Source organism: Argiope bruennichi, chromosome 7 (genome assembly GCF_947563725.1).
Source record: "Argiope bruennichi chromosome 7, qqArgBrue1.1, whole genome shotgun sequence".
Lineage (NCBI taxonomy): Eukaryota > Metazoa > Arthropoda > Arachnida > Araneae > Araneidae > Argiope > Argiope bruennichi.
In genome coordinates, this window is record NC_079157.1 from 33,179,053 (window position 1) to 33,194,175 (window position 15,123).

The following is a 15,123-nucleotide window of genomic DNA, read 5'->3' on the forward strand; positions in this document are numbered from 1 at the left end:
AAAGTTAAATGCATTTATCCATATTTTTCATGCTCTTTTGGTATTTTCTTATCTTTAAATATTGAACTAATTGCTTACTTGAATTTTAAAAATGATTAAAAAATGTAGTTCAAGACTGTTGCTGGAAAGTGTTGCTATGAAATCTTTGATAATCATTATTTGAACAAAATGTAATAATATATTGTAATGTAAATTCTTGCCATATTGTTAAGGATAGTTTATGCTTGGTATTTTTATTGGATGCTAGATGTCTAGTCATTTATTACACTTTATTTAAGTTTCATATTTTTTGTCTCTTGTAACTCCAGAATTCTCAATCATATGTGCACTCAGGTAATTTAGCTGGTCATCCATTGTCATCACATGCACTGCAAAATCATTTTATCTTTCACTCATTGCTTGTCAATGGTTCTCAGTTGATTGACAGTACTTTTCGTGCATGGTCTAAATTGTGCCCAAGCTGATTTTCCATTATAATTAGAAGGTCTTTTACATCTGAAAAAATAGGAAAAGTAAATAATTTCGCAATGCTTTATTAAAATTTTTTTCTGACTCTCTGATTATAAAGAGAGTTCATTTGAAGTAATTATATTTATCTGGTTTGTGAATGGCATCTCTTGTTAAAAATTATTCTGAAAGCAAATAAGAACCCCTGTCTTCTTGCCTTTGCTAGAAATGTATTTATGAAATAAATGAAATATCTTTAATCATTTTGTGTTTCTGTACATTCAATCATTCATTGTTTCTTCTCTATTATAAATCTTACATAAATTACTTGATGAATATTTTTGTTATTTAAAAAAATTAAAACATTCATGTTGAAGACAATGAGTAAATTTAAAAAATTAACTAAAGGTAGATAAAGCAAATCTAAACCATTATCATTCTAGGATATTCGAACTGGAGATTTGAATCTCATTAAAAAAAATTCTTTTACTTCATATTTTAATTCAAAACCATTTTATAAATCAATTAATTTCATCATCCCCCCCCCCTGTAATGTCTAAACAAGTCTCAAAATTTAACATCTGCTTCTAATTCTTATGATTGCTAAAATATATATTTTTTTTAAGTGAAAAACTAAATTATATTGGAATTATTGAATAAAATATTAATCAAGGAAAACACAAGAGAATTTGATATTAATACCCACTTTTTTTTATAGATTTAAGGAGAGAGTTTCACATACTTGAAAAATTGATCAAGTTGGTTACTATTAAGTAAACAAACTAAACAGAAGCTAAACAGAGTCAAAATTCAGGACAACTAGTCAGAACCTCTTGTCATTTTAAATGGCCTAAGACAAGGATGTGTTCTGGTTTTGCCTTTTCTACAATCTTACTTTTCAAAAAATTCTAGCGTTAACAGTAGATGAACAATTTTTAATAAACCTGCAAATTTTTACATTTGCTGATGACATTGGTATTGCATCTCGGATCCCAGAAGCACTTAAACAACCTTCCTTTATTTGGAGGTTGAAGTAAGTAAGATACATCTTGTCATTAATCAGAAAGAAACTGAATGTCCACATATTAATTTTGTAATAGGAGAATGCATGTTTGAAACTGTCAATATCGACAAACATTTATACTCTCAAATGAGAATATACTGAACAACATTATGGTAGAAGTTCTTAACAGAGTTGCATCTGCAAACAGATTTTTTTTTAGTTCAAAGATCTTTAAAATCTAATATCATCAGGGAGAAAAAATACTCATTTACAAAATGGACTGGACCTATTCTCATATATGCTACTGGGGAATGGGAAATGACTGGAAGGGATAAAGAAACTTGCTGAATTTTAAAGAGGAATTTTAAGGAGTATATTTGGTGGATATAAATACGGACATATATTGGAAAAGAAGAACCAACCTAGAAATTTACGAACTATTTAAGGGTTGATGTTTCGAGGCTGTAAAATTGCTTCCCAGTACAGTTAATTCTGTCGTAGGAAATAGTTTTATGGACAACTGTATTGGAAGCTGGTCAGGTACCATGACAGTGACCCAGAATTTTGCGACAAAATGGATGATACTACTATCTTCTGGAATTTTTCAGAATCAACTACCAGATTTTTATGATAGTTATTTGTTGAAATAAGGTATTTATGGAGATAAAATTTTGTTCATTTGGAACTGAAACATACAAATGTAGTGAAATTCTTATAAAATATCTTTTCACAACAATGGCATAGTTTCCATGAAATTGAAATATTAAGCAAAAACTTATTTTAATGAAAAACATAAAATGTGATTACTTACCATTTTTTTCATCACTGGATAAAAATAAAGCTGTTAATTTTATGCGAGGAACTTCTAACAAGAATTTCATATATTCCAAGCTTTCTTTCAGTTTTCCTAAAAAATTGAAAAATATGCTAGTTTTCATTCATAAGATGTTACTAGCCTTATTTGATGAGCGTTTGGTTAATATGGATTGATAGAAATTAAAAATTTCAGTGAAATATTTTGTGCAACTATATCTCATCTGCTTTTGCAACAAAATATTTTGAATTTTGATATACATATAACACTTAAAATTTTAGAAAGATGTATGCCGCACTGTTCATAATGCTATGCATTTTCCTAATTTGCTGCCTGTATCTTCATACATCCAATTATATCACGGTAAAGAACAGTGGTATTTTAAAATGGGTGTATTTTAAAAATTATTCATATTTGCTTGATTTTGAAATTAAACTTAAATTATTAGTAAAACATAATTATTACAATTTCATTAAAATCATACTTTATGTCGAAACTTACTCAATACAAAAAAAATAACTCGATTCTTCATATTTTGATCATTGACAGTAGAAAAAAGGCCTGGATAATATATTGGAAGGAAAATTGGAAATGATTTGAGTTTCACTTCAGCAATAGAGTGTGTTGTTGTAAAATTAATGTATTGCTAATTGCTTAAAACATAGTTTAAAGAATTCGTTAAAAATAGAAAAAAAAATTATACTGGAATAATATTGGTATCTTTGATTGTAAAATTAATGTAGTGTTGTTAATTGCTTAAAATATATTTTAAAGAATGAGTTAAAAATAGGAAAAAATTATACACAAAAATATTGGTATCTTTGAAAATATACTTTTTTTATTTTTGGATTATATAAAAAAAATCACCGCAATATTTTCGGAAATCATCACAGGCACCAAAATTTAGTTTGGTTTTTAATTAATTAAAATAATAAATATTTCGAGCTGCACATTTGTATCCTCTAAATTATATATGTGCCTAGTTTGGTAGATCTAGGTCAAATTGTCTGGCCTGTGAAGTCCTAACTTGGAAACACATATACGCAAGCACATACACTTTCATTTTTATTATAAGTAGAGATGAATATAATTGGAAAATATATTAATTTCACCATCGAAATTAAAAAAATGTTATATACCTGATAGTTTGAATTAGTTTTACTAGTTTAACTGAAAATAGTTTAATTAATAGGTATTTTAAAGTATAGTCTTTTCATGAATTTTGGTTCCTTCAAAAAGGTATGTGGGTTCTAAAATTTCGATTTCTTAACGCCTCAATCGTTCGTGCCCATACCCGGGCATCGAACTCTAAGATAATTAAATCATTCAAAGATAATACAATTTGACAATTGCATATCATCACAAGCGCTTTATGTATTCAATGAATTTTTAATTAAATCAGTGGCTTTCAAAAAGAACTGATAATCTGTAATTAAAAAATAAAACAGTTAAGGGGTTAAAATACATTCATTTAGCCATCAATCTACTTATTATCTCCTCCTAGTCGTCTACCAGTAATTTAGAAGTTCAAATATAATATATTAAAATTTAAAACTGCCATTTTTATTTCAAAATGTCCTATGTGACGATGAAGGTGCCACTTTTGGAGAGTACCTGGGTTCGAAATTCGCAACCTCTTATATCTGAAAAACTTAAGAAAAGTACATAATAAAACTGATTTTAGCTAAGAGAATTCAATTTTCCGAATAAGTTGGTCCACCTAATTTAAGTATTAAATTAGTGCTAACAAAGTGGGATAATGGGTGAAAAAGAAATAGAATGATTAAAAGAATTGAGATGCCTTGTATGGAATAAACGCGCCGCCAGTTCTACTTCAACGCTACGTCGTGTCAAGGTAGGGGTCGAAAAAATATCGCATGTCACTAATGTTATCTGCTATAATGTTAAGATTTTGCAAGTTTTCTTGTATATGGTTTTTGGCATGCAACAATATTTCCTTATTCACAGCTTAGTGGCAAGGTTCCAGCAGGAATTCTCGGGTCAAATAACCCAATTTGTTGTATGCAAGGATATTTTATTTTTCTCATGTATTCTGTAAGTTTCTTAAAAAAAAGTTTTTAAAATACATTCTGAATTTTTTCCTCTCCTTTTCAGGAGCAAAAAATCCACTGACGATGCAATATTTTTAGTATTCCAGTTTTTAAAAATATCATTATATTTATAGTAAAATAGGAACTATTTCATAAAATTGACATTTACCTGCATTAAATAAATATTTGATGGCTTTTAATAAACTGCTTAAAAGAGGCCCGTCCAGTTTGTTCGTTAAAAGTTTTGGTAGTTCTTGTGGTTTTACAGCTAATAAACAGGCAGCTCCATTCTTACTGTTAGAATTGCAGTTGTTGGAAAGCCACACTTGTAGGAATTCAAACGGACTAACCTGAAAATAAAGATATTAGTTAACATTATTTTAGATTATTAAATTTCCAGTATTTATATGAAAATTATGTTACTACTTATACAGCGGATAGTACTATATAGTTTCTTATAGCAGAGGTTTAGTGGCTGTTCTGAAAAACTTTAATCATGTAACGACTTTCAGAGCATATTTTCGTTCTAGAGAACCAGCTAATTGCCTAAATGCCAATTAATCCAACCAATTCTTCCACCAAGAAAAGATTTCTGTGACATTTCTTGAACTTGTCAATGTTTTTTCTGAAAAAATGAAACTCTAGATCTTAAATCGTTAATTTCAGCCAACCGAATTTAAAGGAAGATTGAGCATTGCATTTGTTTTGTTATTTCATTGTAACTGTTCTTACTTATTGGTAGCTTAATTTTATTAACTCGTTACTTTCGTTCTGAAAATTTTTTCACATCTAATTTGTATGTCAAGGCTATCTGTTTCTCATCAATAGTTTGTTGTATGAAATCATTGCCGCAGTTCTTTGTTTGGAATCTCATATGGGGTTCAATTTGATGAACTCATGTTTTGTCAATCATATGTACCCCTCCCCCCACACACTTCTACATTTTTACCAATAAAATCAGGACCAGACAATTACCATGCCAGTCAGAAAGATACATGGTCGAGGTTCGACTTCTAACATATCTCACTTCATATCTACTACACTGTTTAAGTAATCGAAAGGTTAAAGTCACAGGGGCATGAAATGGCGTTATATTCAATAGCATATATAGAGCAAGTGCTGCTTGGGGCATTATATGAGTTTTTTTTAAATCCTCAGTTGCCATTAATAACTTAACTACTTTAGATGGGCACCCAGGTTTAATATTATATCTTTTTATTCCTTTATAAAGTTGGATTTAAAACGTGACAAGCATTTATAGATGGTGACACAGATATTGTTTCCATGGTGCCCTCTATGATTAGCGTCCGAGATAACTATTCCTCATTTCTGTCACAGGACATAATTGTATTGTAACCAAGAAGGGTTATCACCTATAGTTGAAAAAAAAAAAAGTCACCAGCGCTTTTAATTTTCCTTATAGATGGCAGAGAGGGAACAGCTTCCAATGTACTGTAAAACTTCCTTCGTTACGCCACTGGCACTGTCATTATACTGCAACAAAGCAAAGATATCTACGTAGTATTAAGAAAAGTCAGCAGAGCTTTTATATTTTCCTTATAGATGACACAGAAGGAGAGCCCTAATATTGGCAACAGACTTATGGAATGCGATGGGAAGAACATAGGGTTTTAAAAGTGAAATATTATGTAGTGGCTAAAAATAATAACTTGTCCTGGGCACCAATTAACTTATGTACAGACGACACCAGCCTTGAACCAAATATCAGTTCAGTAATGATCTCTTCACCGATGAATCATAATTCAGTCTGACAATGAAAATGTTTTCTTGATATACTTTTATCTAGAGACTTATAGATCTGGGACTAAATCTTCTTTTATACAACATCCGAGATACGCGACAGTTAAAGAATCATGATAAAATCATGCTAGAATGGTAGCATTAAAAGTGAAAGAATATCTAGTCTATTTTTATTAACAACAACAACAAAGTGTAATTTCTAAAAGTAATACTCACTCTGTGTAGTGCCACGAATTTTGTTGTCATGGAATGTTCTTCATTTTTATATTCTTCTGCTTTTGAAAATATTTCTTTTGTTGAATGTAATACCCGATTTTCGTCGTTGTCTTCCACCGTTTCAGTTTTTGAAGTTTTACTCAATTCAGAATACATCTCTTCGATTTTTATTGGAGAATTTGAAACTTTTTCTTTTATAAATGATTCTCTATTGTTTTGCTTATTGATACTGGAATATTCCAGCTCACTTTGAATTTTGATATTTTTGAAACCTGTCTTAGTATTGGCTTTCTCAGAAGGCATTTTCGAAATATCAAAATCATTAATCATAGCAATTGATTTAGAATTTCCTTGGGATAACTGATTTTCAGTTTCTTCTACTATAACTTTTTCCTTTTTTGTGTTTGCTATGGACTTGTGTTCCGTTTTAAAAATACTCAGCATTTCTTTCGTGTTTTTAGACAGCGGTCTCATGTTGTCGTCGCTTACATGGCAATCGCATATTTCATCAAGCATTTGTCTCGGACTCTCTGTTATTTCTTCAATTGCCAGTCTTTTACTAGTCTTCCCATCTTCAGTACTGAATGCCGATTCATTTGTATCACCGTTGTGTAGTGTTTCTGATTCTAATTCTTCTATAACAACTTTTCTCTTTTCCTCAGGTTTCTGAATCATAGAGTTTTCAATTTGTTTCAATTGATCCTGAAATAAAATAAATAGTAAGCTAAAATTTCAATGAGCTATAATAATCCATTTAATTCATTATTTTATCATATGTATGCATTATTGAGTTGATTCAACAATTTTAACTAAATTTGACAATTTCTCTAGCTACATCACTCGCTTTTGTATCATTATTTTGTAACGATGGTTTGTCCGTGGAGTAGAATTTAGTAAAATTGTTTCAATACTACTATTATGCATCGTTGAAGGTCGAAATCATCGGATTTGAACTTAGAAAACCATCTTTGGCATTTACGAATTTCTAATGCGTTTGGATAAACAAAGCACTTTTTTTTTATAGCAACCGTTGCTTTACTACCTTTGTGAAATTCAAAAAGTATACAATGCTGGATATGTACCTCATCTTGTATTTGATTGACAATTTCACCATACATTGCAAATAAATAAATAAAAATTAGTAAGTGAATAAAAATAATAAAAAAATAAGATTTAATTATTTACGTATAAACAAGTCACTTTAAGCTTGAAATGTCTTTGGCATGACTTTGAAGCACATAATAAGTTGATAAATGACTAACGAATATAGACATGCTTAGAAACGACATTACTTTCCTGTCCTCCTAATCTATACAATAGTCTTTCTGACAGCAGATTGGGATATCGACTAGATGGCCTAGATCTAAACTATAATATTATATTGAAAGGTATTTTTGCTTTTTTTATTAAACATATAAATATATATGAAGGTGGGCAGAATTAGTTATGTGATCGTAGGTATTAAGGGAACTCCGATTATTCAATTAATTTAAACATCTATTTTTATAAAATGAGAGTGTGCGCGGCATAGAAATCGCTCTTATTACTGTGTGTCCACCACGAGAACACTTCCAGACAAATGTCTATGTTTACGGCGGGTGTAATAAAAAAATACTTTTTTTCTTGGCGTCAATTTGGGGCTTTAAAAAAAAAGCTGTTGCTCATTTGTCTTCTCACTTTAACCACAGTTGCACGTGTTTTTATATTCGCTTTGCTAATTTCTTTTATATTTTATTAACCTTTTCTTTGGCTAATATTAAGTGTATGTTAATATAAATTTGTTTCGGAAAACAGGATATACTTCAGAAAAAAATCAATAAATATAAGTTTCGAAAAGTTTCAAACCTATTTAACAATGAACACTTTATATTAGAATATAAGCAACCTTTTATGAAAATTATTAAATAAATACGATTAATTATACCATTGCTTTTACGTTAAATTAGACAAATCACATCGCATTTCCTCGGGAGAATTTAAAATTAATTTCTTACAAAAATTTAAAACAAATGGAATAAAGACGATTCATTTTTTTTGTCTCATGCATGTTTCCTTCCACTTTAGATTTCTTAATTATTTTTCTTCTTCTTGCGTTAGACATACAAATAATTATTCAATTTTTCTATTTGATTTGCTTTGTTCTTTGTATACATATGACATGAATATCAGATATTTTCAATATTCTGAGTATTCAAATGATTTTTAGCTTAGTGAATTATTTTTTGAATTGGTTTCCAAAAATTAAATGTAATAATTCCAAATATCGCCAATTTGACGCTAAACGTGCCAATGTAAGAGACATGAATGAATTTCTACCTATGCGAAATGAACTCTTCCTACAGTAACCTATTTCTTTAGCTACCGCGGTAAACGTAGACAATTGTCTAGGAGTATGGCACAGATGGTGGGCACACAGTAGTTATTGCCGAAAGGCAAAAATGATATGTAAGCAAACCTATAAGTACGAACTTGTCAAACTGTTTCATAGAACATTTTTATAGCTGCACCTTTTCTAACGTTTTGCTGTTTATTTAATGGAGCTATTAAATATTATTAGAAACCTGCGGCTTGCCTGCAAAACGAATTGAAAACAATTAGTATAGATTGTCAAACAATGGCTGTTCATAAAATATTTAAATTTTGTTAAAAAATGTTCATAGCTTAAATATAAAATGAAATTCCATATGAAAAGGAATTTTGGTTGCTTACATCTATTAGATATTTTATTCATATGATTTTAAATATTCAAGATTTACTTTTGGATTTGATTTGCGATATAATGTACATAACGGGCACAGATAGATAATGATTGCATTCATAACATGATTAAATATATTTGGTGATCAAATCGTCACCAAATGTCTGAGTTTCTTGATGCAAAAACAGAAGATTGTACAATCTAAAAGGATGTCGGTCAAAGAAGAGAGCATGTTTTAAATTCGGCCCTACGTTACAGATTTCGCTGGACGATTATATTATAGATTAACAACAATAACTCTTAATCTTAAGCATCAAGGTTTGAAAGGTGTTTTGAGAACCTTCAAGATTTTCAATCTTTTAAATAGCATGCTTTATACAGCATGGGTCTTTTGAATTAGGAAACTAAAGTTTTGAGGGATATCAGAGTAGAACTTCGGAAATAAACAATTAATAAACCGGCTTTCATCTAACTAAAGTGGACATTTATTGTATAATACTTACTTTTGCTGATTTATTTTCTGGCTCCAGCCTTAAAATAATTTCGAAGTCTATAACAGCCAGATCGAACATTTGAGCTTCTTTATGAGCAATTCCTCTTCTGTAAAGCGCTGTTTAAGACAGAAATTAAGAAACATTCATTTTGTACATTAATTCTAAACAAAATCGGTTTATAATATAGAAAACGAAAAATACCTTTTATATTGTTGGGTTCCATGCTTATAACTTCATTGCAATCGATTACAGCTTCCAAGTAGTTTCTTAGCTTGAGATCTATAAGAATATTACTTGAAGTTATAAAATTTAGTTATCCAGATCTTTCAGAGCAATTATATGTGTTTTTTTTTTTGGATTCAGAGTGTCAACAGAAAAGACTATTTTTAAAGAAATAAATCTTCAGATGGTGTTTAATGAATTGTTAGAATGAGTTACATATGATATTATTTAATAAATAATAATAATGAAAAGTTTTTAAAAATATGCTTTTATTAGAGTATTAAAAATAACTTTTCAAAGAAGAAAATAAAAATGTCGAAGAAAAATCACGAAAAGGAGACATTATGATCGAAATGCTTTAAGCAATTTGGAATTTTAAACCCATTTAGTTAAACAGTGATTAAAATTCCAATTTGTTTTTTGCTATTTACAGCTGTAATACCTTTACACTATAAATAAAGTTCTTGAATTTTCTTTCGTTGTTGAGATTTACTGTAACATAATTGTGATATCGTTTTCAGCGTTTCACCTTTTTACGATTAAAAAAAAATATTTTTCATGTTTCAACTTATTAATAAACATGTTTATTTAAAAAAAACTATTACTTTCTACCATCTAATCTTTAATATACTTAATAATTCATTATTAAAAATATTATGAATGCTTAGGTATCCGAACACGTTCGGAGCACTTTTTTAGAAAAACTTAGTTTAGACATACTTTAACCATATTTCTTGGTTTAAGGCTGTTCCAGATTAGTAATAGGATGTCAATATTTGAAATAAACATTAAAACTTTTTGAAAATTGGCATTTAATAGCATACATTTAAGCAAATTCTTTAAGAACTTTATTTTGAGTTATTTGATGTAAAGTGAGCAAAAAATAAGTAAAAATCGATTTCGAGAAAAATGCATTTAAAGTACACAGTAACATGTTTTAATAATAAATTATGTGTGTACATACTTAAAATTCACCACATTTATAGGTTATACCTTCTTACTTCTCAGCTTTTAATAATTTTCTTTTTTTAATGATTTTATTTTTTTTCTGGCAATTTTTGTATTTGGCAGTGAATGGCCACGTAGATTCATTTATTCTGCTTTTGTCGAGCTCAGCAAATGCTCTAACTGCATTTGCACTAGGAAACATTCCAATAACCTTAAGGATATTCAGTAATCCTATAAAACCTTCATTAAAATGTATTACAGACATAAATACCCCTAATATGAGAGTTCGGAGCTCAACAAAGACATTTTTATGTGCAAATTTCCTCAAAACAGCGCTGAAACTCTTATTGGCATTTTGCATTTTGCCGTTCAAAAAATTGTCCGCATTTAAAACTAAGTTAAAGTTTATACACATTTTTAACACTTCCAATTATTTAAATGTCTACTTCCGGTTTACCGATCATTACGAAAATATTAATAATATCTTGACTTCTAACTAACGTAGAGATAAAATTAAACCTATTTTGGATAGCTCAAAGACTGATCAATCCAATAAAATTTTTTTTCAAAATGTCATTTTTCGTGAAAATCGACCTTTTCAACCCGTTCGGATACCTTGAGATGATCCTTTTCTCAATTTCATTATAGAAAGGCATCATCATATAAATTCTATTAAAATTAATCGACTTAGTGGTAATTAATCGAAATATTAAAATACTAATTGAAATAATAGGCATTGATAAAATTAAAACCCTTTCAGTTATAATATTTTTCAAGCAAAACTAACTTCGCATAAAATAATATAATTTACAAAATACTTTTATCGTCTGCTTTTAATTAAAATTATAATATCATTTAAACCAAACGATAAAAACCATAAATAGCTAATTTTCTCTTTAAGATGTTTTTTTTTGTTACATTAATACTGCAAATTTATTCACAAATTCTGAAGTATATGAAAGGTTCGCTTTGTTTGAGATACTGATTTAAACTCAGCTTTAAAGCATAATCTAAACTACTATTTTAGGATCAATAAAAATATTGTTAAAAGACATATTAAAATAAAAGTGAAATTGTAAAAAAATAGAAATAATGTTATTCAAAGTGTAAAAGAGGGAAAAATTTCTTTTAATTTCTAATTAATTGAATATTTAATTATTTGTACTTGAAAGGTTGACAGCATACTTTCTCATATCATAATAATATGGGAAAAATTTGATCGAATTCGTCTCAGTGGTTCAGGAAGAAACATGGTACGCACTTATATATGCACATACATAAGCAGATTTTTTTTTTAATGTCAATCATAAGAATTATTTTTTTAATGTCAATCATAAGAATTATTTTTTTAATGTCAATCATAAGAATTATTTTTTTAATGTTTACATGAAAATCCATATTAAAATTGTATGGTCATTGGAGAATAACAAATCTACAAAATATCAGAATTTTAACGCATGAAAAATGATTAAAAATCAACCTCAAAATTTCATTTTTAAAAGCAAATGTAGAGTCAAATTAAATAAAAACATGTATACATTCAAGCCTTGAAGAAACTACCATGTAAGCATTACTAGTAGCAAGTTATATAGTATTAGAATGGACAAAATATTGAGTATTGATTTAATATTGAAAGTGATTAATGATTTTATTTGATGATTAGTCCCTGGTATGCTTTTAGTAGTATCCGAAAAACGCATCTGGGTTATAGGCATGTTTTGTTGTTTATTATGGCACTTGCCACGAATGAGCCCGCTGTTACTAAGACAGCGATTTGAGCCGGAGGGGGAGCGTCACTTGTTTTTATAGTAGTGCAAACTGGGGCCAAGAGTACGACTTTGCGACTCACGCATCACTCATTCGCTTGTACAGCCCCTTTTTACAGGAGGGCACATTCACACATCTCACAGATAGAACAACGGAAGAACAACCACGCCCAAACCGGGACGCCCAGATCACGGAGAAGACGCGCTACCCCTATGCCAGGACGCCGGCAAAAGATTTCATTTAGTGGTTGACTTAAACAAAGCTGATTATTATGAAACAATGCAATATATAAATTTGTGCATGCGAGTCTCTCTGTCTCTATGTGTGTGTGTACATGTCTCTCTCTCTCTCCCTCTGTGTGTGTGTCTTTTTCTCTCCCTGTGTATGTGTGGGCGTTTCTTTCTCTCCCTTTGTATGTATGTGCGTCTCTCTCTCTCTTTGTGTCTGTGTGCGTCTCTCTACCTCTCTGTGTGTCTGTGTGTGTGGGGGGGGGCGTTTCTCTCTGTCTTTGTGTCTGTGTGCTTCTGTCTCTCATTGTGTGTGTGTACGTCTCTCTCTCTGTCTGTGCGCAGGGACATTTCTCTCTCTCTCTCTGAGTGTGTGCGTGCATGTGCGTGCGTGTGTGTGTGTTTGTGTGTTACTCTACAGGCTAGACAATTTGACCTTGATTTTTCAAACGTGGCTTATATACACTTTGCAAGATAGGAATGTGCACCTACTAATGTCTTGTTTTGAAATTTCAATTAATATAAAATTAAGCAAAATTTTGATACAATTTTAGAAAATAGCACAGCACAAAAATTATTCTTCCTCACTTTAAAATTCAAACAAAGCACAGTTTCAATTATATAATTTTTTTTTACCGTATAATTTTTTCTTCATTTTGAAACAATTAAAAAAAAAATTGACACAAAACTGTCATCACGAAATATCATATCAAATTTGATATATTTAATTCATTGTGTTTTTGAATTATCGCTTTAACATATTTCTTAGAGTAGAGACCGACAGAAAATCAAGTCGCAGTTGGATTTTGCTCAACATTAGACAGCCGCCTACATCATAGATGTTTGTCTATATAGCTCTCTTCGTTTTGTAATTATCTATTAGATTATATTCGAACAGCCGGACAGACGGATTTTCTCGGAACAGATTTTACACCAAATTTGATAAAAATCTACAAATTTGGTGTAAAGATTGTATATCAAATTTCATCCTTCTGGCTAGACCGACATTATCCAAAAATGTGTTTTTCGAACTCTGGGAGATCAAAAACGTGGAGATTCGTCCACAATCTCGAGTTCGATTTTTTGACGATTAAAATACTTTCTCTGTACTATGTAGGGATTGCAATACCGGTATACCGGGATACCGAATACCGGTATTTTGAGCCATTTTACAATTTCGTAATACCGGTATTCACAAGTTTAAATACCGGTTTTTCGGTATTTACTAGAAATTTTTAAAATTGTCTTCACTATATGTTCAGGTATCGCGAAAATAGCAAAATAGTATAGGTTTTTGTTTTTATGTCTCCCTAACTGGCGAAATTAATTAGCTAATTAATGGCTTAATTAATTGCTTAAATCTAAATTAGCGAAACATGGATTATCCCTGAAAGAAGATATTGTATCTATAACGACTCATGGAGCAACAATTATGAAAAAATTTGGAAAGTTGATTGATGCAAATCAGCAATTGTGCTTTGCTCATGGATTTCAATTAGGAGTAAATACCAAATACCAAATATACCAAAAAAATAAAGAATAGAAGAATCCAAATATTGTGGATATAGAAACTTCGGATTCCGACATTGAAGAGAGTAAGAGTGAGAGTGATATTGACAATGAAGATAATGCCAATGTAATTGTGGAAGAAGATATTGCTAATGAGGATGAAATATTAACCCATCAAGAAATGCTTCCTGTAATTTATAAAGTTCGAAAAATTGTTAAGATATTTAAACTTTCCCCTACAAAAAATTTCATATTAAAAATATATATACTAACTGAAAATAAAACAGAATATATGTCAATAATATATTCTAAGACACGTTGGAACAGTTTACTCCTAATGATGGAACGGTTTTTGAAATTTAGAAATCCAATCCAAAAAGCAATAATCAACTTAAACCTGCAAATTAATTTTTTCAGACAGTGAATTCGTCTTAATATCCAGAACTATACCAGTTCTACTTCCAATAAAACTCACTATAGAGGCATTATGTCGGAGAGATTTTAATTTATTAACAGTTAATGCAACAATAAATTTCATGTTGCAATCATGAAAGAACAGCACAAATCACTATCTGAAGAACGTAGACGTAGATGCCGAAAGAGCGTTTACGACAGCTGGTAATTTTTACACAAAATTACTTTTCAGCTTTAATGACAGTACAACTGATGCATTATGTTTTTTAAGATCATATTTCAAAAATTTGTATTAGTACCACAGACTGAATAGTGATATTTACAATTTTTTTTGTGATTTAAATAAATAAGTTGTTTCTTTACTTTTTTGTGATTCTTTATATACTGTTATAATTTATAAGTTCCATATTATTTTTTGTGATATTACACTCTTTTATAAAACTGGCAAATAAAACAAAGAAACACCTTGTTTTCTTTCTTTTTCTAAAATTTCTAATACCGGTATTAAAACCGGTATCCCGGTATTAAGATCTATAAAATACCGAATACCGG

The 15,123-nt window shown here is 29.8% G+C and overlaps 1 protein-coding gene across 1 annotated transcript in view; it reads right to left on the bottom strand.

The window, feature by feature from the left end:
• Positions 1-85: 85 nt before the first annotated feature.
• LOC129976461 (sperm-associated antigen 1-like) overlaps positions 86-15,123 on the bottom strand; it is a 38,070-nt gene continuing 23,032 nt past the window's right edge. The window contains exons 8-13 of the mRNA XM_056090055.1: positions 9,686-9,763; positions 9,494-9,600; positions 6,293-6,994; positions 4,485-4,665; positions 2,262-2,357; positions 86-495 (exon numbers count right to left, since the gene is read on the bottom strand). Of these exons, the coding sequence (XP_055946030.1) occupies positions 413-495; positions 2,262-2,357; positions 4,485-4,665; positions 6,293-6,994; positions 9,494-9,600; positions 9,686-9,763 (1,247 nt within the window). The 3' untranslated portion in view covers positions 86-412. The remainder of the gene's footprint in view (positions 496-2,261; positions 2,358-4,484; positions 4,666-6,292; positions 6,995-9,493; positions 9,601-9,685; positions 9,764-15,123) is intronic.